Source organism: Mesoplodon bidens (genome assembly GCF_964165515.1).
Source record: "Mesoplodon bidens genome assembly, chromosome: 10".
Lineage (NCBI taxonomy): Eukaryota > Metazoa > Chordata > Mammalia > Artiodactyla > Ziphiidae > Mesoplodon > Mesoplodon bidens.
The window spans coordinates 21,619,148-21,644,561 of NC_138172.1; the positions used below are offsets into that span (position 1 = coordinate 21,619,148).

Genomic DNA, 25,414 nt, shown 5'->3' on the forward strand with positions numbered 1-25,414 from the left:
CGCGGCATGTGGGATCCTCCCAGACCAGGGCTCGAACCCATGTCCCCCACATTGTCAGGTGGATTCTCAACCACTGCACCACTAGGGAAGCCCCTATACTATTCTTGATAAAACATTCTCATGCTTTTGCTTTCATTGACCCTCCTATGGAGTATCCTGAGAGACTCCACAAAAATCTTCCAGACAATTCCATCCCCAGTGTCCTTTCTTTTTCCAAGTTCCTAGAGCCCATAATTATCCATTCAAGTCTTTAGGTGCACAGAATCTGAAATTTTGTACTGAAGTGGCATGAACCTTAGAAATCAGGAAATCACACTTTGTTGCTTTTTCTGTCTTCATCACCTGAGCAAATAATTGGCACCTGCCTTCTTTCTCTTTTTATATAATCATAGGTGGTACATCACAGGCAAAACAGGCTAGGAGAGAATGGACTTAATGGGGACAAACAATATATTATTTCGAAGGACAAGCCATGGGAAAGAAATATGGTGTTTCCATTTTTTAAAGATAATTTAGTGGGTACAAAAGTATCCAAATTTAAATAGTTATAGTTTTCAATCAAGTAACTAATTTTAGAATGCCCCAAGGCTGAGAGTTTTGTTTTCTCTTACTTTACCATTTCTATAAAGCATCCTTGCATACAAAGCCATATGGTTTAAAAAATGCTGCGATAAATAAAACTTTTAAAGTGCCTAGCATATTCTGTGTTTAAGATGCTAAACTCTGATGGGACAAAGCACTCTGAACATGTTTAAGCTTAATGTGTATCAGTGGTTGAAGTTCTGGAAGCTCTTATGTGTTTGCTTATACAGCAACAGTATTAATAAATAAGCCAGGAATTTCAGAAAGTGTGAATAGTCCTGAAAGAGGACGTTACTCTTAGATGTGCAAAAAGAAAAGACGATCCAAATTCAAGTTTACTGCCTCATTACACAGGTTTTGTCAAGAAACAGGTGAAGCCATTCATATTATGCTTTTTTTCTATTCACCCACTCCCACCCTAAAAATCTTAACTGAAAATTTTAACTTGTTTTTAAAGTGAAATAATTTATAGCATTTCCATGCTAGAGTTTTCTATTATATTCTGACCACCAACCATTAGTAATTGTAACGAGTATATTTTTTTCATTCACGTCATCACTTTCTCCAAATTTACTGCATTTAGTCCACAGATTTCACCATGTAGAAAATGCGTCTAAAATAAGTATAAGCCCATGCCAGGTTTAAAAAAGGATTCCATTAGTATTCGGTTTTATTCTGGCTGGAAATTAATAAAGTATTAAAGTTTTATTAACAGTATTTGAAACACAAGCTGTTTTTTGCTGCAGAGAGAATATTTGCATGCTTATAGGGCTGTCACTGAGTTTCTCAGACATTTAACTCAGATGTACAGTAAATAAAGTCTCACCCCCCCCCAAAAAAAATCTTTGATAAATTTTATTCATATTTGGCTATGGGTACAAATTCCAGGCCATGTATGTGAAGTCATGGTGATATCGCTTTGCTAGAGAGAAAGGCTACAGGTTGGCTAAGAAATTAAAATGCAAGAAAAAAGCAGGAGCGGCATATGCATTGCTTCTTATCCTAGGATATACAGGGTCTCTTCAATAAGTACTGCTCCAAACATCTTCCTAATTCCATGCTAGGGAAAGCTAAATATTTTCTATTCATCTATGAAATCACTCAACTGGCAAGGAAAACATGTTGTATCATCTATTTCTAAATACATGGGAAGTGAAAGGAAGAAAGAAAATATAAACTCATGCTATCTTAATTCTAATGTCTAGCTATAAAAACATATAATTGTACCAAGTGCTATCTAATATTTTTATGAACTGCAGAAGCTGATGATCACTCCCATTTTTGAAGGTCTTTTTGCTTGGTCATCTAAAGATGCTTTTCAGATTTCAAAAGATCAGCTATTATTATCCTCTTTCTGCCCCTAAGGAATTAGTAAAATGCACGTTCATTTCCTTCTTTCTAAATGTTCCAGTTAAAAACTAAACAGTGAAGAAAAAAGGGAAACATTATCTTGGACACCTTTTTGTCATTATAACAACAGAAACTGTGCAATAGAAACTCAAGTTTTATTCTGATTTTTTTGTTTGTTTTTTTAACAAGACTCTCAAGAATAATACAGGTTACAGAGCTGTAACCTCCTTAAAGAAGATGATACTTAGTTTGCAACAAATGCCTTCTAGTGAGAACATATCACTAGCACTTCAAAAATTTACAAAAGGTTGACAAAGTATTCTCCTAAACAGCTAGCTTTATATTTATAAACAAAATAGAAACAACTGGTTTATCCACTGCACATCAAACAGGAGGCAAAGTGATCGAGATCATCTTTGATTTTAAAGAATAATAAAAACTACTTTATACCCCACATATTATAATCCTAAGGAAGGAATATTTTTGAAGGATGCTGAGGGGGATTAAAACAGGCTAATGCACGATATCATCTCCTTCAGTAGTCTTTTCATTTACTCATATTGCCTTGATCCTTTACAATTACTTTTTTCCTACAAGACAACCATATTGTTGCTGTACAGTCCATAGCTCTTTTCTTTTATTCCCCTTAAGAAATAAGTGCGACCCATTTCCTATCAGCTTTCATAAACACACTTGAAACCTCAGACATAATAGGAGGGCGGTTTCTTTCAGTATGAGGCCTTTTCTCTGTAACAGCAGAGATGAGAACAGGGTGGCCTCCCCGTGCGTGCTGCCATGGATAGCTGGATGGTTTGTGCACCTCGTATTTCAAAAACACAAACGGAAAGTAGGTCTGGACAAGGACAAACTGCAACTCGATTTCTGCTGCAACCCTATCGGCAGGTCAGCTCTATTTACTCCTTCACTTTACTGATATAGTCAGTGAACTTGCTGATGTTTTCTTCCTGCTGTTCTAGGGCATCCAGGACAATGCCCATGGGCGTCCTCTTCAGACCGATTCCCTCCATTTTATTCTCCAGTTTGTTCTTGAGGTTCCGGAGTCTCAGCGATGCGTGGATAAACATCACTACAGGGAAGTGAAACGTGGTTAGCATCAAAGCAACGGTTCTCTGTTTCCCTTCACACTTGTAGCAAAAACTTTCTCTGTTAGCTACAGTCCAGTCTGGTTCTCTCATTGATCCAAGTCCCCACATGGATCCTTGGACTTTATATAAAGTATTCTTTATGTGTGCAGGAAAATGTTGTGTCCAGCAGGAAGGACCATAATCTGGCTGCCACTCTCTTCCCTTCACTCATGGATATCATTACCTTTCAGATGCTACTTAAATGCCCTGAAATTCCAAGTGAATCCATGCGATTCCAACTTCACTAAAAAGCAACTGAACACTAAGCTTTCCAGAAAAGAGCTCATGCTCAATTCAGGGATTACCTGTATTTTGTCCCTGCCGGAGGCATGCAGGTGAAGTCCTCTTAGGAAATGTCTCCTATGGGGCAGTTTTCCATAGTGTTGGATATAGATGTCTAGATAAAAAGCTAAGGGTTTTATGGGCCTTATGTAACCTGGTGTTCCCCAGATTTGCCTGAATATTAAGAATTACCTGAGTTTGTTTATAAAGATTCTCTGGCCTCTCTCCTGGACCTTCTGAACCAGAATCTTAAACGGATGGTCCTGGGAGTCTGTATTTTAAACAGACACACTGGGTGGTCTGCACCAGCAGTTTTCAAACTTCTGTGTACATACAAATCACCTGGAGAGACGGTTAAGTAGGCAAATTCCCAGTCTTCATCACCTAAAATTCAGTAAGACTGAGGTAGGATGCCAGAATGTAACATTTCAGTAATCATTGTGGATGCTTCTGACGTAGGCGATTTTGGACCTTCATTTTGAGAGGCACTGATGTGTGTTCTCTCTGGAGGCTCCTAATCTAGAGTGGCCATTAGAAACACTTGAGAAGCTTTCTAAAAATACAGGTTCTGTGGGCACCACTGTGGACCCAAAGAATCAAAATCTCCAAGGGAGGTAGCTGGCAAATTTATATTTTTAAAAATCATCCTGGATGATCCTCACAATCATCAAAGTTTGGGAATCACTGATATTGTCTAATTTCCTTCTGTTATAGACGAGTGAACTACAGCCCATAGAGGATCACTGGTCCAGATCACATGGCTGGTTTCCAGCAGGCCTAGGAATAGAAACCTGGACCCTTGACTCTTGACTTCTGATACATTTCATTACCGTGGCTTGTGTTTTACAAGCTGTGCATTTAAGCAGAATCACTGAAATACTAAGCCTGTAGCACATAAAGAAAACCTGAAGAGCATTTCAAAAAGTCTGAATTTACTGATTCAATTATTTTATCCAATAAGGTATGAGATTCACATATAAATATTCTGGGCTTAATCTAACAAACCTTAAACAAGCAATTGATTTTATTTAATGGTATAGCGGCACACGTGAAATGCTATTAAAAGTTAAAGGGATATTCCTGTCACTTAATACACTATAATTTTAATCAGATTTCTCTTGATGAGACTGGAATTTTATCTGTTCTCTATTTCAGGCTTCAAGTGCTTGGGAATGTCGGTAAACAATGCATGTAGACTTTAGAAAATGTCTATTTCTCTTCACCAGAATTGGAGTACTTGGTATCTATATTCTGGGCCAACTTACAAAACTTTCAACACTAATTATGATCTTCTGAGTAAGTAGAGAGTAAACATCCATTTCTCTGTCACCACAGGATGCCTGGCACTGAATGACTGAGAACAGATATCAGACAAATCTGGATTCCAGTGCAGGCTATACCACTTTCCTGCTGTATGACTTGTGATCCGTATTTGTTTTGTTTACTGTATTTGTGCAATTAATGGACTATTAGGCCTTGATCTGCTGTTTCAGAAAATTCTGATAATTTTGTAGACCTGCCAACACACCTCAGAAACAGGTTAGGTTCTTCCCACTGAACAATCGCGCCTACCTTTCTTTATGATATAAGGAAAGGAAGACCCAGGTTCACTTACACAGCAAAGGAAAAGTGATACCAAACACAAAGACCATGACTCCCCCAAACATGGATATGAGGAAGTAGCTGGCTAGCATGACCACCATGACAAACGTTGTGGGGTACTGCTTCTTCATCCGGCGGAGGATGTCTTTATTCTGGGCTGCCCACACAAAGCCCGTGAACACCAGCACCACCACGATGCCTCCAAGAATCATGTTGAAGGGGCTCAGGAACCTGGGATATGAAAAAAGAGAGAGCCCAGGTCAGGAGGAAGAAGATGAGGAAGAGGAGGAAGAGTAACAACGAAGTACTTACTTAAGCCTTTTATATAAGTTGTCTCATTTAATCGTATCTTGATGAGGTAGATGCTATCAATTTACTTCTCAAAGGAAGAAACTTAGGCACAGAGGTTAGAAAATGGTGGAGCAAAGATTCACACCGAGGCAGTGTGACTCCCACCAAACAGCCCGTCTCAATAGAGGCCCAGCATTTTAAAAGACTAGAGCCCCTCTCTTGGATGGGCTGTCTTTAGCTTTTATACATTCTGGGCTCTAGTACACGTTGATTGTATTTTCTGAGCTCCAAGGGCTTATTTAAATCCTCCTAGAAACTGCCATGCTAGATGAATGTGGAGTACAGGTCACACAGTGGGCTCCATGAGCCCGATCCAGTCCAGTCTGTTTGGACTGTGCAATAATTTTTCAAACTTTTACTTGAATCCCAATGTGTTTTTTTAAAAAAAAAAAATCCATAAATCTTAGGATTTCTTGCTTCTCCTGGAAACAAGAAAATCTCACAAAACTGGGCCCAGTTTCCCACGTCAGCCACTGGCTGGAGTGCCTTCTCATTTAGATAGAATAAATGCTCTCCATTTAGCCTCAGCCCTCACCCCCCCCCCACCAATATCTATGGCATCTCTGACACAGAGGCCCCCAGTGAGCTGCCATTAATATTGTTTTTCTAACAGCTGCCCTGCACTGCTCTCTTACATAAGCTGCCTGGTCCATGGAGGCATTTGGGTTTATGACTCCTGGCATAGAGAGGCCATTATAATTCTTTAAAAGGCCCAGAGTATCATTAGGAGATGGGTCAGCAACTGAGATTTCCAAGCATAGAACCTCCAGTTTCATTGTTACATGAAGCAAAGGTTACTCTACTATTGATAATGGGGGAAACACATTATAAAGAGGAAATTTAGATCAAGTATTTCATAAGTGAGAATGACTGGGCATTGTAGCCCCACTCAGCCCAACCCTCCCACCCCACTGTGTGTACAGAATCCTTAACAAGACATTTGTGGTCAGCAAGTATGATGAATTACTAACTTTTTACCCTTCTAAGAGGCTAATGAGCATTTTGCTTGGGAAGGACAAGGAGGGTCAGTGTGTTATCATCATGCTCTGAGTATTAACATCACTGATTTGGAAGACAGGATAATGAAAAGTGATGCCCAGAGCTTACTTCCTCTGAAATAGAACAGATGAAGGAGTCATATTCATATTGGGATGCATGTTTAGGACAATTAAGATTCTTTTTAAAAAAATGCCTTTAAATTTTAGCTCTGATTCTGCCTCCTGAAACACAAAAGCTATTTGAAATAGTTTCAAATAGGAGTGAAAGTATTGCATATCTTAATGGGTGAAATCAGGGACATAAGTTATGTCAAACTCCTTTAAAAAAGTTAAAAATCTCTACCAAAATGCATGGAGTTAAACAGTGGTAAAAGTAGTAGCACATAACTTAAAATTAACCCCTACAATAATAAGTTGCTTATTTCATTCAGAACTCTTGCGAATACTTATACCCTTCAAGGCAAAAATCTCCTCTTTAGAATAGTCTAAGGAAGTGAATAAAAATGCAAAGACTGAATTGTAACAGTATTCATACAAGTGGTATTTATGATTTATAACCTTTAGAAACAAGCTATGTGGCCAACAATTTACTAAATGGTGGCATATACAACTGTTTTCAAAAAGTCGAAGTATACTTAATAATGTGGGAAGATAATAATATATTGATTGGGTAAAAGCAACAATTCTCTCTGGTAGGTGGATTTAGCACTTATGTTATACAACTCAGAAGTAGAAATTTTTGCAATTCGTAAATTATTTTGTAATCAGAAATAAAATGAACATATAAAAAATGAAATATAAAGATGTAAAAGGGAACCTCCATGGTGGTCCAGTGGTTAAGAATCCGTCTTGCAATACAGGGGACACGGGTTCAAGCCCTGGTCAGGGAACTAAGATCCCACATGCGGCGGGGCAACTAAGTCCGTGTACCGCAACTACTGAGCCCACGCACCTCAACGAGAGAGCCTGCACGCTGCAAGCTACAGAGCCCATGCACTCTGGAGCCCACCCACTGCAACGAAAAGATCCTGCGTGCCGCAGCTAAGACCCGATACAGCCAATAAAAATAAATTTAAAAAAAGATAAAATAAAAAATAAAACCTGATCTTTAAAAAAAAAAAAAGAAAAGAAAAAGAAAAAAGACTATGGGATGGTTAATTCAAAAAAAAAAAAGATATAAAAGTAACTGCTCCTCAGCCCTACAACGCCGGCTTGGGACAGGCCAACTCCAACAGTCCAATCTTACCTTGCCTCATCTCTCCAATAACATTAATGCAATTTCAATTCATACACACAGCCAAGCTCTTCCTTCTCCCATCCAAACCTTGGTTTCCTGCCCATTCTCTAGATCCTCTTGTAACCAATCCACCACCCGCCCCACAAGCTTTCCCACCATCCAGCACACGGGCTAGTCTATCTGTCCTCCTCCCTCAGTTTTTTATTATTTAGGTCTCTTCATCTCTTTGTTCTTTTTTCTTTTCTTTTTCACAGTTTTATCTGGCTTATACCCTGTCTCCAGCTTTGACCCTGGAATTGGTTTGGGAAAGACAAAAATTTCCTTATAGGTCTGGGGAAGGGAAGACTTGGACAGGGCCAAAACAAAATCCTCTTTAGCAAGTGGTAGGGAGAGTGGGTAGAGAGGCTCAGAAACTCTCACCGATTAATAAATTTCAATTCTAGCACCAAAAAGATTCTGAGAGAAATGATACCAAAAGACTCCGGTAGTTATACTGGGTAATAGGATCATGGGTAATATATTCCCATTTGCTTATTTCTATTTTCCTATTTTTTCAATAGCCATGTATTACTTGAAAATAAAAAAAATTGGTATTTAAAAAGAAATGGGGGAAAGGTGCGTGAAGGAGACAAACCCTTTTACATAGCCTTGATGTTGACAAAATCAACATTAACTCAAAGAAGCACAGCAGAGGGTTCAAGTTTAGGAAACTCCTTTGCATAAGCTGCAAATAGGAGATGGCTGGTGGGTGGCAAAGTGTCAAAGGTCTCCGGCTCAGTTCTTCCTAGAATATCTGTTAAAATAATAATTCACGAGGTGTAGCATATAATAAAATGTATGCCAAGCTGTTTCTATTTTTCTCAGGATAAGTGAGGTAGATACCTAGGCTGAATGTCTAAATAAAGCCCAGGACAAAGAACAATGAAAAATCCAGGCCTGACTCAAGCAATTCCAAATTTGCTTTTCACCTGTTCCTGTTGCTCATGTTCAAGGGAAAAGAACAGAGCAGAGTCCTACAGAAGTGGTTTTAGCTTACCACATGCCCAGCCATGATCTGTAATTAAACCAAAGTTCCAAGCTGGAAGAAATGAACAAAGTTACTTGGAGCAGAAATGATTTTCTTCCTTACTCCAGTTAAGGGCAATTCCATTCTAAGAAAGGGTAAAATGCACACTACTCCCACTGCCCTGGCACCTCCCTCTACTTGGAGCAAAATAAAAGAGACCACCCTCCAGAGATTAATTTCATTTTCCAGTGAGTGCAGGAGTTTGGGAACCAGTTCTTGACTGAGATGAGTAAAGCTGTTTTACTCAACAGTTGGGTTCTTAGTGACGTCAGTCACAATGAAGCCCAGGGACCTTTAGGACAAAACTTCCATAAATGTGACACCCCAGCTTTCATGTGGACAATTGCCATTGGGCTCGATGGGTGCCATTTCATTTTTTGGTAGTCTGTGAATGAGAGAGAGGGAGGAAGGGAGGAAGGAAGATAGAGGGGAGCAAAGGAGAGAGGGAGAGAGGAGGGAGAGAAAAGAGCGAGATGGTGATTTTCTATCTGTTGAAAATAGGACCTAGTTTTACAAATCAAAAACAATGTTTTTCTATTGTGAGTTAAAAATATATACTTACATACATATGTATCCTATCCAACTAAAAAGTTGATAAATGTAATAGTTAAAAATTCTGGTGGAATCACTGAGAGTTGTATAAAGGTTTAGAATCCCATCACAGAATCCTGTAGCAGACTCGTCAAAGAGGAATCATCCCAGTCCCATTAAACAGATGCATAAACTGAGGCCCAGGGCAGTGAAGAAACATAGTCAAAGGGATCCAGGGGGAGAAAAACAGTGCCAGTTGATGTAATTGTGACAGCAATTAATACAACCCATTCTGTGTTGTTAACCAGCTTCAGAGATCTCCCCCCTCAACCATTTTAGAACCCTATCCTTCCAGTTGGGGTAAGCAGCTAAGGATCATTCTGGGAAATCCATGAGCATTCTCCTTTCTCTCTAAAGGAAGGCAGCTATGAGCAGCTGTGGACACAAGTCCTAAACTTGCCAACATGACTCAGCTAGCTATAGCTATAATTTCAGCACAAGTTGCTAAAAAAAAAAAAAAAAAAATCTTGGCCAACCGCAGAATTTTAGAGCTAGGATGGATCTTGGAAACACACCTCATTCTACACAGAAGCAAGGTAAGGAATAGATAAGTTAATAAATTTGTCCCAAGGCCACCAATTGCAGTGCTGGTGATAAAAGTTTACCCAAACAGAGATCTTCAGATCGACTCAAGTGCACGTTTGGTAATGCCTGCCATGCTGTGATGCCAACAAGAGCCAAAGAGGTGGTGAAATGTTTTCTGAGCAGCAGAAGTAGCTTTGCACTGAGTTCCAATTTTCTAACCCAAAAAAGCTATTTTGGCAGTTTGGTTCCTGAGGAAGCCTGACTCACGAAGAAAGGGGGAAACAATTTACTCACAGTGCACTTCTCTAAATTGGTGATGTTTTTCTGAGGTTCTTAAACAACCAGAGGGGTCACTGCCAATATGAATCCACCCATCCGTTTTCTTGCTTCTCATCACTCTTAGGATCAAAACAGGATTCTTTCCACATTCTACAAGGCCCCTCAGGGTCTGGCCCCTGCTTGCCTCTGCAGCCAGGGTATGTAGTTTGTACCTGGGACAATGGGGCTGAGCTGAGGGCGTAAATGGGGCCGGAAATTCAGGTCACACTTCACCCACCAAGCCTGCAATTTGGCTTAAGCTGCATCTCCCAGGACGAAGGGACAATTTTAATCATCAGTATAAGGGATGGCTAAGGGGTACAGCATCTCTGCCTGTCAGCTTTCTCATACCACCGCCTCCTGATCCTGCACGCCATCTGCTGGCATTCCTATCTGTCTCTAGAACTTACCCTGCCCCTGGCCATCACAGGCCCGAGCACAAGCCGTTCTTTCTGCCTGATTCACTCCTATCTTCTTCGAATCTCAGCTTAATCAGCTTTTTCTCAGCCTCTCTGACCACATCCTGGCACCGTCCGCCTCTTCTTCATGGCTCTGAACCCAGTGGCAGTTTGATATCTATTTGAATGAATATTGGATCAATGTCTCTGACTCCCATTAGAGACTAAGTGCTATGAGGGCAGGGACCGTGACATTTTCTCCCCAGCACTTGGCACAGTGGCTGGCACAGAGCAGGAGTTCAGTACAAATTTGTAGAAAGAAAGAAAAAGGGGAAGTAAGAATCTAGCACATTTTCATGTTATTTAAAGTAAGCTCAGCAACTTTCTATGGCCACGAATTAAGTGACAAGAGATTTATCTTGGACAAATCGCGATGATTCTCACTGTACACTAAGTATTACTGTAGTAATGGTCCCCGTCTTTGTACCTTCACAGAGTTGTGATGAAAGGAACAAAACAAAAACCGAAAGTAAGAAAAACTCCTATGCAAAAATAGGAGATAATCAGATGAAATCACAGGGCCCTTGGGCTCTCTGGAAGGAGGAATCTTTGTAAGTTCTGTAACTAGTGCTGGCTGGGGGCCAGGAGGGAGAGTGGGTGGGACAGAGATTCATCCGCCTGCAGACCTGTCTATATAGGCCCTCTTGCTCTTGGATTCCTCAGATAATCCCAGCCATCTTCTGTGGTTATTTTGGTTTCCCAACACGGCTTCCTTCCTGGCGGCTTCCTTCCTGGCAAGAACTATCTCTGACTATAAAGGATAAATGGAAATGTACAAATCAGTTTTGAGTAAATGTGATCAGTGTCTCCTGGACCTAATGATCACAGGCAGTTAAGGTGGGGCAGGGATCAGACTCTTTTGTCGCAGAAAGGTTAAAGTAACCTAACCTTGAGATTTTCCTAACCAACTGAATCGGCTCAGCTCATAGTATTTATTGTGTACTCGCTGTGTACTGAATACTTATCACACCGTGTGTATTGGTCCCATCAAACTAACCATATCCAAATGATCCACTGTCTTGGCAGCAGGTGGCATGTAAAAAGTATCCATTCTAAGACATATGAACCTCCGTGTTTTCTTTTGTATTTATCAAGCTCATTGCTGGTTTTATTTATTTAAAAAAATTTTTTTGTGGGGGGCGGTACACGGGCCTCTCACTGTTGTGGCCTCTCCCATTGCAGAGCACAGGCTCTGGACGCGCAGGCTCAGCGGCCATGGCTCACGGGCCCAGCCACTCCACGGCATGTGGGATCTTCCCGGACCGGGGCATGAACCCGCGTCCCCTGCATCGGCAGGCGGACTCTCAACCACTGCGCCACCAGGGAAGCCCTGGTTTTATTTTTAAAAAACAACAACTTGGACCTGGGTTAGAAGCCATGAGTCTCACCCCTCCCCTAGCCATGAAGCTTCAAATAGTCACTATACAAGGAACTAATTAGGCTGCAACAGATCCTTTTTAAACTTTTTTTACGGCAAATTTCTAAAGGTAGAGAGAATGGTATAATGAACCCTCATGTACATTGATCACTGCCTTCAACAATTAGGAACCCACAATAATCTCACAATAATGCTTTAGAACTCAAGGGGAAAGATATTTGTTTACAAACTGTTCTTTGTGAATGCTTTTAGTGGAGTTGATTAAATGGTTGTCACGTGGCAAGTTCTTACAGCACTGTGGAGAGAGGATAGGGCTTTGGACAAATGCTAATGAGCCTGGTGACACATGAACTCCCTTCCTACAAGCAGTTCCTGTCTATTTACCTACCACTAACCCCAATTTCTGCATTCCTTTTTGTTTCCTGCAGACGAGGACTTCACTGATGGGATACAAAGCAAATTAGTAGAAGCAGGATCCAAAGCCCCAGTTTTCCACTTCAGATGGGCTTTCTGTCTTCCAGGTGTCTCCATTTCGCGAATGCTCCCTGGGAGAAAAGGCCAGGAAATCCTATCTATTTGTGGTAAATGCTTGCAGAACGGAGATGCAGCCTACAGGTTTTTTCTTAAGATCACGGGCACGGAAGTGTTCCCTGAAACAAGAAACCAAGCTCATTACAAGAGCCAGGGGAGGATGTTATAAGTATTCTGAAGCTGAGTGATTCATTTGTCCAAAAGGAAAATAAAAAATCTCCAGTGGTGCTGCTGAATTTGGTGTAGGTCCAGTTCATCTTTTAGAATTGCAGTTCCTGTACAGAGCTCTCTGCCCCTAGTAAGTTGATTGAGAGCTTTTGCCCTCTTAGAAAGGGGAAAAAAGAACCCCCAAATCCGCGTATTTACTTGAACATTTACCCAGAATCATTGTAAATCCTTATATAGGGAAAGGGGATAGAAACTACCATCTCCAGGAAATATTTTAAAAAATAAAGTGTGTATGGGGAGATGTTGAGACGAACAAGGTTATATACATAGTGTCAGAAGATGATTTAACAAAAGAATTCTTACTTGAGGAAGAATTTTGAGATTAAAATTTCACTGAGTGTTGATAGACCTCTTAAAAGTTTTGTACTCAGAAGAAACACATGACCCGCCCCAGAACGACATGTGCCAGCATGCCATGTGCAGTGCCTCAAGTGCAAATAAAAGTGCATGGAAGGTCAGGAAGAGATTAATTCTGGGAGGATTTGGGATGGCTGGGTGGACTTGTACTCCTGCTGGTATCCTTAGAGCATCAACAGTATCTGGCAAGTAGCAGGTGCTCAGTAAATATTTGTCCAACTGAGTAGAAGGTATCTGTGCTGCAGGTGAGGATGGTTCCATTTAATAATCCTTTCCCCATCCATATACTCAATGCCTCTCCCATTTTGACACCGGAGAGTTTTGCGATTTGGCATCATAACGTATAGGGGAGATCAGGTAAGTCAGGTTGAAAATGACTTGTGTTTATTATATATGTGTATGTTTCTGTGCACTTGTATAAAAATTAATTCTTACATGTTCAGCATCCTCTTGGTGCCTCTATAAACATGGTGAAGGCAGGAACCACAGCTGTCTCATTCTCCACTGTATCTACCAGCACGGTGCCTGAGAAATTGGTAAGTGCCTCATATTCTTTGTGGAGTGAACAAATGAAACAACACAAATAGAGTAATATTGTAGAATTGGCTGATGAATCTCAGAAACATTTCCACTAGGTTTCAGCATGTTTATGCAATTGATTTCATCTGCAAAGGTTTTAATACATTCCCATCCATCTGAGGGCTCTCTGATTCTTTTCTTCCTCTACCAGCTAGAAACTTGGTTTTTCTTCCTTTTTGCAGGAAAAGGGGCAAACAATCTGCCCATTTCTTAAAAGCAGATGCTGATGGCTACCAGCCTAGAACATATTATGGGACCACACTCATTTTTTAAAAAAATTATTTTTATTTTTTGGCTGCGTCAGGTCTTAGTTGTTGCATGCAGCATCTTTCCTTGTGGCATGTGGGGTCAGTAGTTGTGGCACGTGGGCTTAGTTGCCCTGTGGCATGTGGGATCTTAGTCTCCCGACCAGGGATCAAAACAGCGTCCCCCTCATTGCAAGATGGATTCTTAACCACTGGATAACCAGGGAAGTCCTGGGACCACACTCATTTTGAAAAGATTACAGTAATACTTTTTTCAGATAGAAGAAACTCCTTACCATCTCAAGCAACTAAAAGTAAAAAGTGGTAACTCTAGTTTCCACCCAGTGGTAACACCTCCATGGGCCACATGGAGATGAAGTATCAATACTTTAGCTAAGGAGAGACCTTCAAGACGGCAGAGGAGTAAGACGTGGAGATCACCTTCCTCCCCACAAATACATCAGAAATACATCTACATGCGGAACAACTCCTACAGGACACCTACTGAACGCTGGCAGAAGACCTCAGACTTCCCAAAAGGCAAGAAACTCCCCACGTGCCTGGGTAGGGTAAAAGAAAAAAGAAAAAACAGAGACGGAAGAATAGGGACGGGACCGGCACCAGTGGGAGGGAGCTGTGAAGGAGGAAAGGTTTCCACACACTAGGAAGCCCCTTCGCGGGTGGAGACTGCGGGTGGTGGAGGGGGGAAGCTTCGGAGCCACAGAGGAGAGCGCAGCAACAGTGGTGCGGAGGGCAAAGTGGAGAGATTCCTGCACAAAGGATGGGTGCCGACCAGCACTCGCCAGCCCAAGAGGCTTGTCTGCTCACCCGCCGGGGCGGGGGGTGCTGGGAGCTGAGGCTCGGGCTTCGGAGGTCAGATCCCAGGGAGAGGACTGGGGTTGGCTGCATGAACACAGCCTGAAGGGGCTAGTGCACCACAGCTATCCGGGAGGGAGTCTGGGGAAAAGTCTGGACCTGCTTAAGAGGCAAGAGACCATTGTTTTGGGGTGCTCGAGGAGAGGGTATTCAGAGCGCTGCTTACATGAGCTCCAGAGACGGGCGTGAGCTGTAGCTATCAGCGTGGACCCCAGAGACGGGCATGAGACGCTAAGGCTGCTACTGCCGCCACCAAGAAGCCTGTGTGCGAGCACAGGTCACTCTCCACACCTCCCTTCCAGGGAGCCTGTGCAGCCCGCCACTGCCAGGGTCCTGCGATCCAGGGACAGCTTCCCCGGGAGAACGCACGGCGCAGCTCAGGCTGGTGCAACGTCACCCTGGTCTCTGCCGCCGCAGGCTCGCCCTGCAACCCGTACCCCTCTCTGCCCTCGGCCTGAGTGAGCCAGAGCCCCCTAATCAGCTGCTCCTTTAACCCCGTCCTGTCTGGGCAGGAACAGACGCGCTCAGGCGACCTACACGCAGAGGTGGGTCCAGATCCAAAGCTGAACCCCAGGAGCTGTGCGAACAAACAAGAGAAAGGGAAATCTCTCCCAGCAGCCTCAGGAGCAGCAGATTAAATCTCCACAATCAACTTGATGTACCCTGCGTCTCTGGAGTACCTGAACAGACAACGTATCATCCCAAAAGTGAGGCGGTGGACTTTGGGAGCAACTGTAGACTTGGGGCTAGCTTTCTGCATCTAATTTTTTCTGGTTTTATGTTTATCTTAGTTTAGTATTTAGAGTTTATTATCACTGGTAGATTTGTTTATTGATTTGGTTGCTCTCTTCCTTTTTAAAAAAATATTTATAGATATCTGTTTTTTTTCCTTTTTCTCATTTTGTGAGTGTGTATATGTATGCTTCTTTGTGTGATTTTGTCTGTATAGCTTTGTTTTTACCATTTGTCCTAGGGTTCTGCCTGTCCGTTTTTGTTTTTGTTTTTTTGTATAGTTTTTAGCGCTTGTTATCATTGGTGGATTTGTTCTTTGGTTTGGTTGCTCTCTTCTGTCTTTTTTTCTTTTGTTTCTTTTTTAAATTAATTTTTAATTTTTTAATACTTTTAAATTTTTTTATTTTAATAACGTTATTTTATTTTTTTCTTTCTTTATTTTTTCCTCCCTTTTCTTCTGAGCCATGTGGCTGACAGGCTCTTGGTGCTCCGGCCGGGTGTCAGGCCTGTGCCTCTGAGGTGGGAGAGCCAAGTTCAGGACATTGCTCCACCAGAGACCTCCCGGCTCCACATAATATGAAACAGCAAAAGCTCTCCCAGAGATCTCCATCTCAATGCTAAGACCGAGCTCCACTCACCAACAAGCAAGCTACAGTGCTGGACACCCTATGCCAAACAACTAGCAAGACAGAAACACAACCCCACCCATTAGCAGAGAGGCTGCCTAAAATCATAATAAGGTCACAGACACCCAAAAACACAACACTGGATGCGGTCCTGCCCACCAGAAAGACAAGATGCAGCCTCATCCACCAGAACACAGGCACCAGTGCCCTCCACCAGGAAGCCTACACAACTCCCTGAACCAACATTACCCAGTGGAGGCACACACCAAAAACAACGGGAACTATGAACATGCAGCCTGTGAAAAGGAGACCCCAAACACAGTAAGTTCAGCAAAATGAGAAGACAGAGAAGCACACAGCAGATGAAGGAGCAAGGTAAAAACCCACCAGACCAAATAAATGAGGAAATAGGCAGTCTACCTGAAAAAGAATTCAGAGTAATGATAGTAAAGATGATCCAAAATCTTGGAAATAGAATGGAGAAAATAAAAGAAACGTTTAACAAGGACCTAGAAGAACTAAAGAGCAAACAAACAGTGATGAACAACACAATAAATGAAATTAAAAATTCTCTAGAAGGAATGAATAGCAGAATAACTGAGGTAGAAGAATGGATAAATGACCTGGAAGATAAAATAGTGGAAATAACTACTGCAGAGCAGAATAAAGAAAAAAGAATGAAAAGAATTGAGGACAGTCTCAAAGACCTCCAGGACAACATTAAACACACCAACATTCAAGTTATAGGGGTCCCAAAAGAAGGAGAGAAAAAGAAAGGGACTGAGAAAATATTTGAAGAGATTATAGTTGAAAACTTCCCTAGTATGGGAAAGGAAATATTTAATCAAGTCCAGGAAGCACAGAGAGTCCCATACAGGATAAATCTAAGGAGAAACATGCCAAGACATGTATTAATCAAACTATCAAATATTAAATACAAAGAAAACATATTAAAAGCAGCAAGGGAAAAACAACAAATATCATACAAGGGAATCCCCATAAGGTTAACAGCTGATCTTTCAGCAGAAACTCTGCAAGCCAGAAGGGAGTGGAAGGACATATTTACAGTGATGAAGGAGAAAAACCTACAACCAAGATTACTCTACCCAACAAGGATCTCATTCAGATTTGACGGAGAAATTAAAACCTTTATAGATAAGCAAAATCTAAGAGAATTCAGCACCACCAAAGCAGCTTTACAACAAATGCTAAAGGAACTCCTCTAGGCAGGAAACACAAGAGAAGGAAAAGACCTACAATAACAAACCCAAATCAAATAAGAAAATGGTAATAGGAACATACATATCGATGACTACCTTAAACGTAAATGGATTAAATGCTCCAACCAAAAGACATAGACTGGCTGAATGGATACAAAAACAAGACCCGTATATATGCTGTCTACAATAGACCCACTTCAGACCTAGGGAAACATACACATTGAAAGTGAGGGGATGGAAAAAGATATTCCACACAAATGGAAATCGAAAGAAAGCTGGAGTAGCAATTCTCATATCAGAGAAAATAGACTTTAAAATAAAGACTATTACAAAAGACAAAGAAGGACACTACATAATGATCACAGGATCAATCCAGAAAGAAGATATAACAGTTGTAAATATTTATGCATCCAGTATAGGAGCACCTCGATATATAAGGCAAATGCTAACAGCCATAAAAGGGGAAATCGACAGTAACACAATCATAGTACGGGACTTTAACACCCCACTTTCACCAATGGACAGATCATCCAAAATGAAAATAAATAAGGAAACACAAGCTTTAAATGATACATTAAACAAAATGGACTTAATTGATATTTATAGGACATTCCATCCAGAAACAACAGAATACACTTTCTTCTCAAGTGTTCATCGAACATTCTCCAGGATAGATCATATCTTGGGTCACAAATCAAGGCTTGGTAAATTTAAGAAAATTGAAATCATATCAAGTATCTTTTCCGACCACAGCGCTATGAAACTAGATATCAATTACAGGAAAAAATCTGTAAAAAATAGAAACACATGGAGGCTAAACAATACAGTACTAAATAACCAGACATCACTGAAGAAATCAAAGAGGAAATCCAAAAATATCTAGAAACAAATGACAATGAAAACACGACGACCCAAAACCTATGGGAGCTCCAGAGATGAGCTCTAAGGTTGTCCACTCTCACCAGTATTATTCAACATAGTTTTGGGAGTTGTAGCCACATCAGTCACAGAAGAAAAAGAAATAAAAGGAATGCAAATTGGAAAAGAAGAAGTAAAGCTGTCACTGTTTGCAGATGACATTATACTATACATAGAGACTCCTAAAGATGCTATCAGAAAACTACTAGAGCTAATCAATGAATTTGGTAAAGTAGCAGTATACAAAATGAATGCACAAAAATCTCTTGCATTCCTATACACTAGAGATGAAAAATCTGAAAGAGAAATCAAGGAAACACTACCATTTACCAATGCAACAAAAAGAATAAAATACCTAGGAATAAACCTACCTAAGGAGACAAAAGACCTGTATGCAGAAAACTATAAGACACTGGTGAAAGGAATTAAAGATGATACAAACAGATGGAGAGATCTACCATGTTCTTGGATTGGAAGAATCAACATTGTGAAAATGACTAGACTACCCAAAGCAATCTACAGATGCAGTGCAATCCCTATCAAACTACCAATGGCATTTTTCACAGAATTAGAACAAAAAATTTCACAATTTGTATGGAAACACAAAAGACCCCAAATAGCCAGTGCAATCTTGAGAAAGGAAAGCTGGAGGAATCAGGGTCCCAGACTTCAGACTATATTACTATACTACTTCAGACTGTACTGACTACAGAATCAAGACAGCATGGTACTGGCACAAAAACAGAAATATAGATCAATGGAACAGGATAGAAAGCCCAGAGATAAACCCACGCACATATGGTCACCTTATCTTCGATAAAGGAGGCAAGAATATACAATGGAGAAAAGACAGTCTCTTCATAAGTGGTGCTGGGAAAACTGGACAGCTACATGTAAAAGAATGAAATTAGAACACTCCCTAACACCATACACAAAAATAAACTCAAAATAGATTAAAGACCTAAATGTAAGGCCAGACACTGTGAAAACTCGTAGAGGAAAACCTAGGCAGAACACTCTATGACATAAATCACAGCAAGATCCTTTTTGACCCACTTCCTAGAGAAATGGAAATAAAAACAAAAATAAACAAATGGGACCTAATGAAGCTTAAAAGCTTTTGCACAGCAAAGGAAACCATAAACAAGATGAAAAGACAACCCTCAGGATGGGAGAAAATATTTGCAAATGAAGCAACTGACAAAGGATTAATCTCCAAAATTTACAAGCAGCTCATGTAGCTCAATAACAAAAAAACAAACAACCCAATCCAAAAATGGGCAGAAGACGTAAATAGATATTTCTCCAAAGAAGATACACAGATTGCCAACAAACACATGAAAGGATGCTCAACATCACTAATCATTAGAGAAATGCAAATCAAAACTACAATGACGTATCACCTCACACCGGTCAGAATAGCCATCATCAAAAAATCTACAAACAATAAATGTCACAACTGAAGGGGAGGGCACTTTTTTTGTTCCAAATTATGTTTTACTAATAAAACAAGTAAAAACTGATTTATCAATCTTCACATAGTAGAGAGCAGAGATGGTGCTAAACATCCTACAATACACAGGACAGCCCCCTACAGCAAAGAATTCTACGATCCACAATGTCAGCAGCACTCAGGTGGAGAAACACTACAGAAGGGTATTTCACCAAATTTGCAAGGGCAATATGAATTAGCGAAGAGTCTGAATTCTAAGCTTTTTAAAATTGAATTTTTCCACCATAGTAATCCTAGCCAATACGTAGTAAGCACTGTCAGTAACGACCCAGTTAGAATCACTCCAGGAGCATGTTGCTGTTATGTGCTGGCATGCTGCTATGTGCTTCAAAATAATTTATTCCGTTAAATGTTGCCCCCGTGATCATGTTGAAACCTTATGTTCATTTATTTATTCTTTGCATTCGCCAGCTAAACATCTGCTGTATTGTAGGCCTTGGGGATACAGGGGATAAAAATAATGCTAACCACAACAACAAGAAAAAGAAAAAAATAATCGCAAACAAAACCCACAGGGACCTCCCTGGTGGTCCAGTGGTAAGACTCTGCGCTCCCAGTGCAGCGGGCCTGGGTTTCAACCCTGGTGAGGGAACTAGATCCCGCATGCATGCCGCAACTAAGAAGTCCGCACACCGCAACGAAGATCCCGCATGCTGCAGCTAAGAGCTGGTGCAGTCAAATTGATTAATTAATTCATTCATTTAAAAACCCACAGTCTCTGGCCTCAAGGACTCAATAGTGCAGAATGAAGACAAGTGAAGAGACAAATTAAAAGCCTGTGGGGTCAATACCAGACAAGATGTGGGCACACGTGTGGGGAGTGAGGGGCAAAATCCTGTAGGGGAAGCAGGGGTAGATGAGTAAGTTGGGGACTGGTGTTTGGGTGGATGGAGCTGCTGGGATACAGATGCTATCTATGTTTCTCCTTAAGTCAATGATAACACCAACAATGATACAAATAATAATGAAAACTCCAAAATAAATTTCGTGAAGCAAAAAGTAGGAGCCGGACACTCTTCTAAGAAACTTGCCTATATTAACTCAGATAATCCTCAGAAAAGCCCTACAATGAAGGTACTATCATTAGTCTCATTTTACAGATGAGGAACCGGAGGCAAAGGGTGGTTCAAGTGACCTACCCAAGGTCACATGGCTAGTGACTGGTAGTTGGGACTCAAAATTTACTTAACCAGGATCTGGTGCTGAAATTCTTAACTACTACTTTCTACTCTGTGAAGAGCCAGAAGATATGGCAACTGTCCCCCACAAGGACTATTAGCTAAGAGACTTAGACTTAATCTAAGAGGCAGAATAGATCTCCTGAGTGGAAGTCATATGCCTGGGAAACCATGCTTTTAGGATGAAGACCAAACCTCTAACCATGGATTACCAGGCCCTGCCTGATCAGGCCCTCACGCACAGATCTGTCTCTATCCTAATCCCTCTTGATCTCCATCTTGGTCTGGGCAGCCCTTCCGGGTGTTTTGGAGCTGGATAATATCCACTTGGTCCTCCTCCTCCCTTCCTGCAGTCTTCATGAGCAGGCTTTCTCTATCCTTACCCAAGCCAGTTTTCAACTCAGAAGTCTTCAGACTTGAGGCTAGAGCCCTCCAACAATGACCTGGCGGTCCCTTCTGTCCAGCAGGGGACGGCACCATTGAAGAAGACACTTCCAACACAGTCCTTTCCCCGGGAAACACCCAGGCCACATTTTCATACACGCTCTACCAAGATATCATGAGATGCCAGATATCAGATGCCAGTGGAGAAGCCAGTCAAACAGCCTCCAGCACTGTTCTGACCCTCCCATCTACTGACATCACCAAAAGAGGAGAGTTGTTTAGAATGAGAAACATTCGGGCATCAACTAAGCCTCCCTGACCCTGAAGACATTTGGTTTCTTCCACCTTTAAGATATTACAATTCCAAACCTCATGACTCATAGGAAAATGGCATAGTAATTAAGAGTCTGGGGTTGTGACTTTGAGCAGGTCATTTCAACTTTCAGAGCCTCAGGTCTAATAATAACAATAATAGTAATGCAATAATAATGTCTCATCTCACTGGGTTGTATGAGGGAATTTGCTAAATTACTTAGCAAAGTACCTGGCACACAGAGCGCTCAATAAATGTTAACTTATATTATTATTAAATTATAAAGGAAGAAAAGTGCAATCTGGAAAGAACTACAGGCTGTGCATTTGTAGATGCATAGGAAACAGCTGAAGATGTCACACCAGGTTTTACTGGGGTACAAAGGGAATCCCACACTTGGCACACAATTTTCAAAACAACTTACTAGCCTGTATCTTTTGTAAGTTTTTAAAGATAAGATTAATTAAAAAATGAAATGGCGGGTGGGATAGGGAGGGTGGGAGGGAGACGCAAGAGGGAGGGGATATGGGGATATATGTATACATCTAGCTGATTCACTTTGTTATACAGCAGAAACTAACACAACACTATAAAGCAATTATACTCCTAAAGACATTTTAAAAAAATGAAATGGCTACTTTTCACTTTCACTTTCAAAAATTTGACTGCCAATCCCCATCTCCTACTTGAAAAGGGAAATAGGAAGGGCCAACACCCCGAACTGCCTGAGTTAGTAGGCTAAGACACCACAATGAAGGAGCTATATTTAGTCAGGGCATTCATAGTGAAAAATGAATTCCATCAAGGTAGCAAGGCTGCTGGAGCTTGTGTCTGATCTGGGCAGTATATCTATTTGAAAAGCAAGTTTTTTTGTTTTTGTTTTTGTTTTTGTTTCTGTACATTTGATTGGTCTCTGTCAAATCTTGCCCTATATCTAGCTTTGGGGGAGTGTACCTCAAAAAAAAAACAAACAAAAATGACTCCATAGCTAGACGACCAGGTAAGATGCCTTTACAAAGAAAGAGAAAAGAAAAAGAAAGCAAAACAACAGAGGCAATCCTATTTACCAGTGATTTTGTTTTAAAGAAATTTTTTTATTGTTCGGAGAAATAAGCCTTAAGTATAAACCTAGGGGAAGGTTCAGAAGGCAGCTGCTCCAGGCCTGTCTGACTCCAACTAATTTTAATTTGGCTGCCGTATAATTCAGAGTCGGTTCAGAGCCCATGCTGTCCACACACCAAGCCATTCCGAGTTGGAAATTCCTTAAGCAACACATCATGAGGATCTGTGTAATTGTCTATTCAGTCTCACAAATGAGAGTCCACTTCTGCATGGGGGCAAATATTCTGAGCCACACCCAGAAACTGTGAACTCTCCCTCTCCCCCCTGTGCTGGGTATTTGGTCCTACATCTTCTCAACAACTGTCACGTGCCCTTTGGTCAGGATTCATGTGTGATTGATCTTGGTATGCCCAAGCTTGGCACAGAGAAGTGACTCAATAAATATGCCAAAGAACAGCAAACCAACTACAGAAACCACCCTATTTGCCCTTTCCGACACCTTACAAGTTTAGATTTTTCCTTTCTCCCAGGCCAGCTTGCTTTTTCCCTCTGTGTTTGCTTTCAAATAGAAATGCCAGACACTTCTTTAATGGCAAGTGGGTTTCTTTATAAAGTCTGAGGGTGCTTTTTTTCTTTAAAGATGCATGGGATCAGCAAGATCTAGAATATCACCACCCCATCTTGCAAAAGTGAGTGGAGCATTTCTTAAAGGGTGAACTACAAGAAAAAGTGTTTTCTAGAAGAACAGGTGTTGTGTGAAATCGCATATAACAGAGGACACAATTTTAAGATCGGGTGTGAAGATAAAGAGACCATGCCTGGCAACTCCTGGAAGAAAAAAGAGCAAAAGGACACCGTTTCTAAAGTCATGGCAGACTTCACCCCACACTGGGAGATGCGCCACCAGGCTACACCCACCCTTTTGCTCCCAAGCTCAGCTTTCCCGTACAATGTGGCAGGCATTAGGCAGAGAAACCTATAAAGAGAGACGCCTCTCTGATGCCCCTTCTACACTAACACCGCAGAAGGCAGAGTCCGGATCCACACCCCGGCGTCCCAAGCCTTCCAGGGCGGCGTCCGCCCCAGCCAGCCCAAGCATAAGGTTACGCCACTTTCCTCTTTCTTCTTATTTTTAAGAGACTGGGGCGCTACAAATATCACCCCCAGCAAAAGCGTAATTGGGGCACAGAGGGAAAGAAGTCATTTTTTTCTTGCCTGAGGTTGGCAACATTTCCTCACCCCAGGACCCCCATCACTCTTCAGCCCGAGGCGCGGAAAAAAAAAAAAAAAAGGACCCCCAGATTGCTGCGGCCCCGCCCTGCGAACAAGTTTCCACTGGTTTGGCCGCTTGCAGTTATCGGGACAGGAGCTGGTCTTGGAGAGCGTTTACGCATCCCGGGATCTTGCACCAAGAGCCCACTCGGTGCTGACCCCGATCAGTGCCCGGGAGGGGACCCCACTTACCCCACAACGGAAATCATCATGGCAGCCACCACCAGGTAGTTGGTCTGATAATAGAGCAGGTTGCTCACCACGCGGTTGTTCCATTTGGAAATGTCCCTGAAGTCCGGCCGGGCGAAGCGGTCAGAGCCTGGGAAGAAATCGTCCCAGGCGCGGAGCGGAGCGATATTCACGTCCATGTCTCGCTTCCCAGCTTCTTGTTCTTTGCTTCTGGAATCTGGCGGCGGCGGCGGCGGCAACCGATCAGCTGAGCTGGTTTGAAGATGACAGCGGCTCTGGCTCGGTCGGCTCTGCGGTTGGTGGGCAGAGAAACAAAGGAAATTGGGAGCGGGCGGGCGTTTCTTCTCTTCTTTACTTATTGATTGGTTCTAAGTGGTTGGTTACAGGAAAACTGGGGGCCCGCAACAGAGCAAGGAGCAGAGTGCAAAACAGAGGCGAAATGACAGAAAGAAATCGGCGGAAATCCCCTGTCTGAAGAGAAGTGGCAATGCCTTCCCGGGCAGTCCGAAAACAGCCTGCTTTAAAATACCCCTTTTGAGGGTCTAATCTACGAATGTCGTCTGGACTTTAAGGACAATTTTTGCAGCTGTTCAGAAGCCAATCTAAGTGAAAGGCAACTATAGTGTTTCTGGAGGATGAGCTGGTTTTGAAAATTAAGTAGTTACTAACCTTTGCACATCAGAATGCAATTCAGTGTTTCTCTGTCTCACCATGAGTCACTATGAGTGAAATCAGACTGGCAAAATGGGAAAGAAGGACGTGTAGAACGGAAGGGCTGGTTTGTTCTTTCACTTTTCTTCTTTGTTCTCTATCTCTGTTCTGTGGGGGCAAAATTATACAACTACAGTGCTGGCCTGATGAAGTGGGCACTCTGGTCACTTCAGCCCTGAGCTGAGCATGTTGTTTACGTTTGAAACCAAACAATGATCTGCAGTGAACTAATTGTTCTGCACCCAGTATTTTCTGGGCAGAAACGTGGATTCGACTCCAGAAAAAGCTTTCTTAGTTTTTTTCTTTCTTTTTTTTGGCTGCATTCCGTCTTCGTTGCTGCATACGGGCTTTCTCCGGTTGCAGCAAGCTGGGGCGACTATTTGATGCGGTGCACAGGCTTCTCATTGCGGTGGCTTGTCTTGTTGCGGAGCACGGGTTCTAGTCGCGTGGGCTTCAGTAGTTGTGGCCCGTGGGCTCAGTAGTTGTGGCTAGCTGGCTCTGGAGCGCAGGCTCAGTAGTTGTGGTGCACGGGCTTAGTTGCTCTGCGGCATGTGGGATCCTCCCAGACCAGGTATTGAATCCGTGTCCCCTGCAATG

At 41.9% G+C, this 25,414-nt stretch overlaps 1 protein-coding gene across 1 annotated transcript; it reads right to left on the reverse strand.

Annotated features, from left to right (window-relative positions):
• Nucleotides 1-1,218: 1,218 nt before the first annotated feature.
• ARL6IP5 (ARF like GTPase 6 interacting protein 5) lies at nucleotides 1,219-24,576 on the reverse strand. Its single transcript, XM_081245568.1, has 3 exons — nucleotides 24,110-24,576; nucleotides 4,975-5,192; nucleotides 1,219-3,019 (listed from the first exon to the last, which is right to left on the reverse strand). Exons 1-3 carry the CDS (start codon nucleotides 24,283-24,285, stop codon nucleotides 2,847-2,849), a joined length of 567 nt encoding a protein of 188 aa, XP_081101694.1. The 5' UTR covers nucleotides 24,286-24,576; the 3' UTR covers nucleotides 1,219-2,846.
• Nucleotides 24,577-25,414: the final 838 nt, after the last annotated feature.

Coding starts and splice junctions, on each gene's coding strand:
- ARL6IP5 (XM_081245568.1), bottom strand. CDS start 24,285: ATGGACGTGAATATCGCTCCGCTCCGCGCCTGGGACGATTTCTTCCCA. Junction 5,193..24,109: donor ATGATGATTTCCGTTGTGGG/GTAAGTGGGGTC, acceptor TTCATATCCCAG/GTTCCTGAGCCCCTTCAACA. Junction 3,020..4,974: donor TATCACTTTTCCTTTGCTGT/GTAAGTGAACCT, acceptor ACTTCCCTGTAG/TGATGTTTATCCACGCATCG.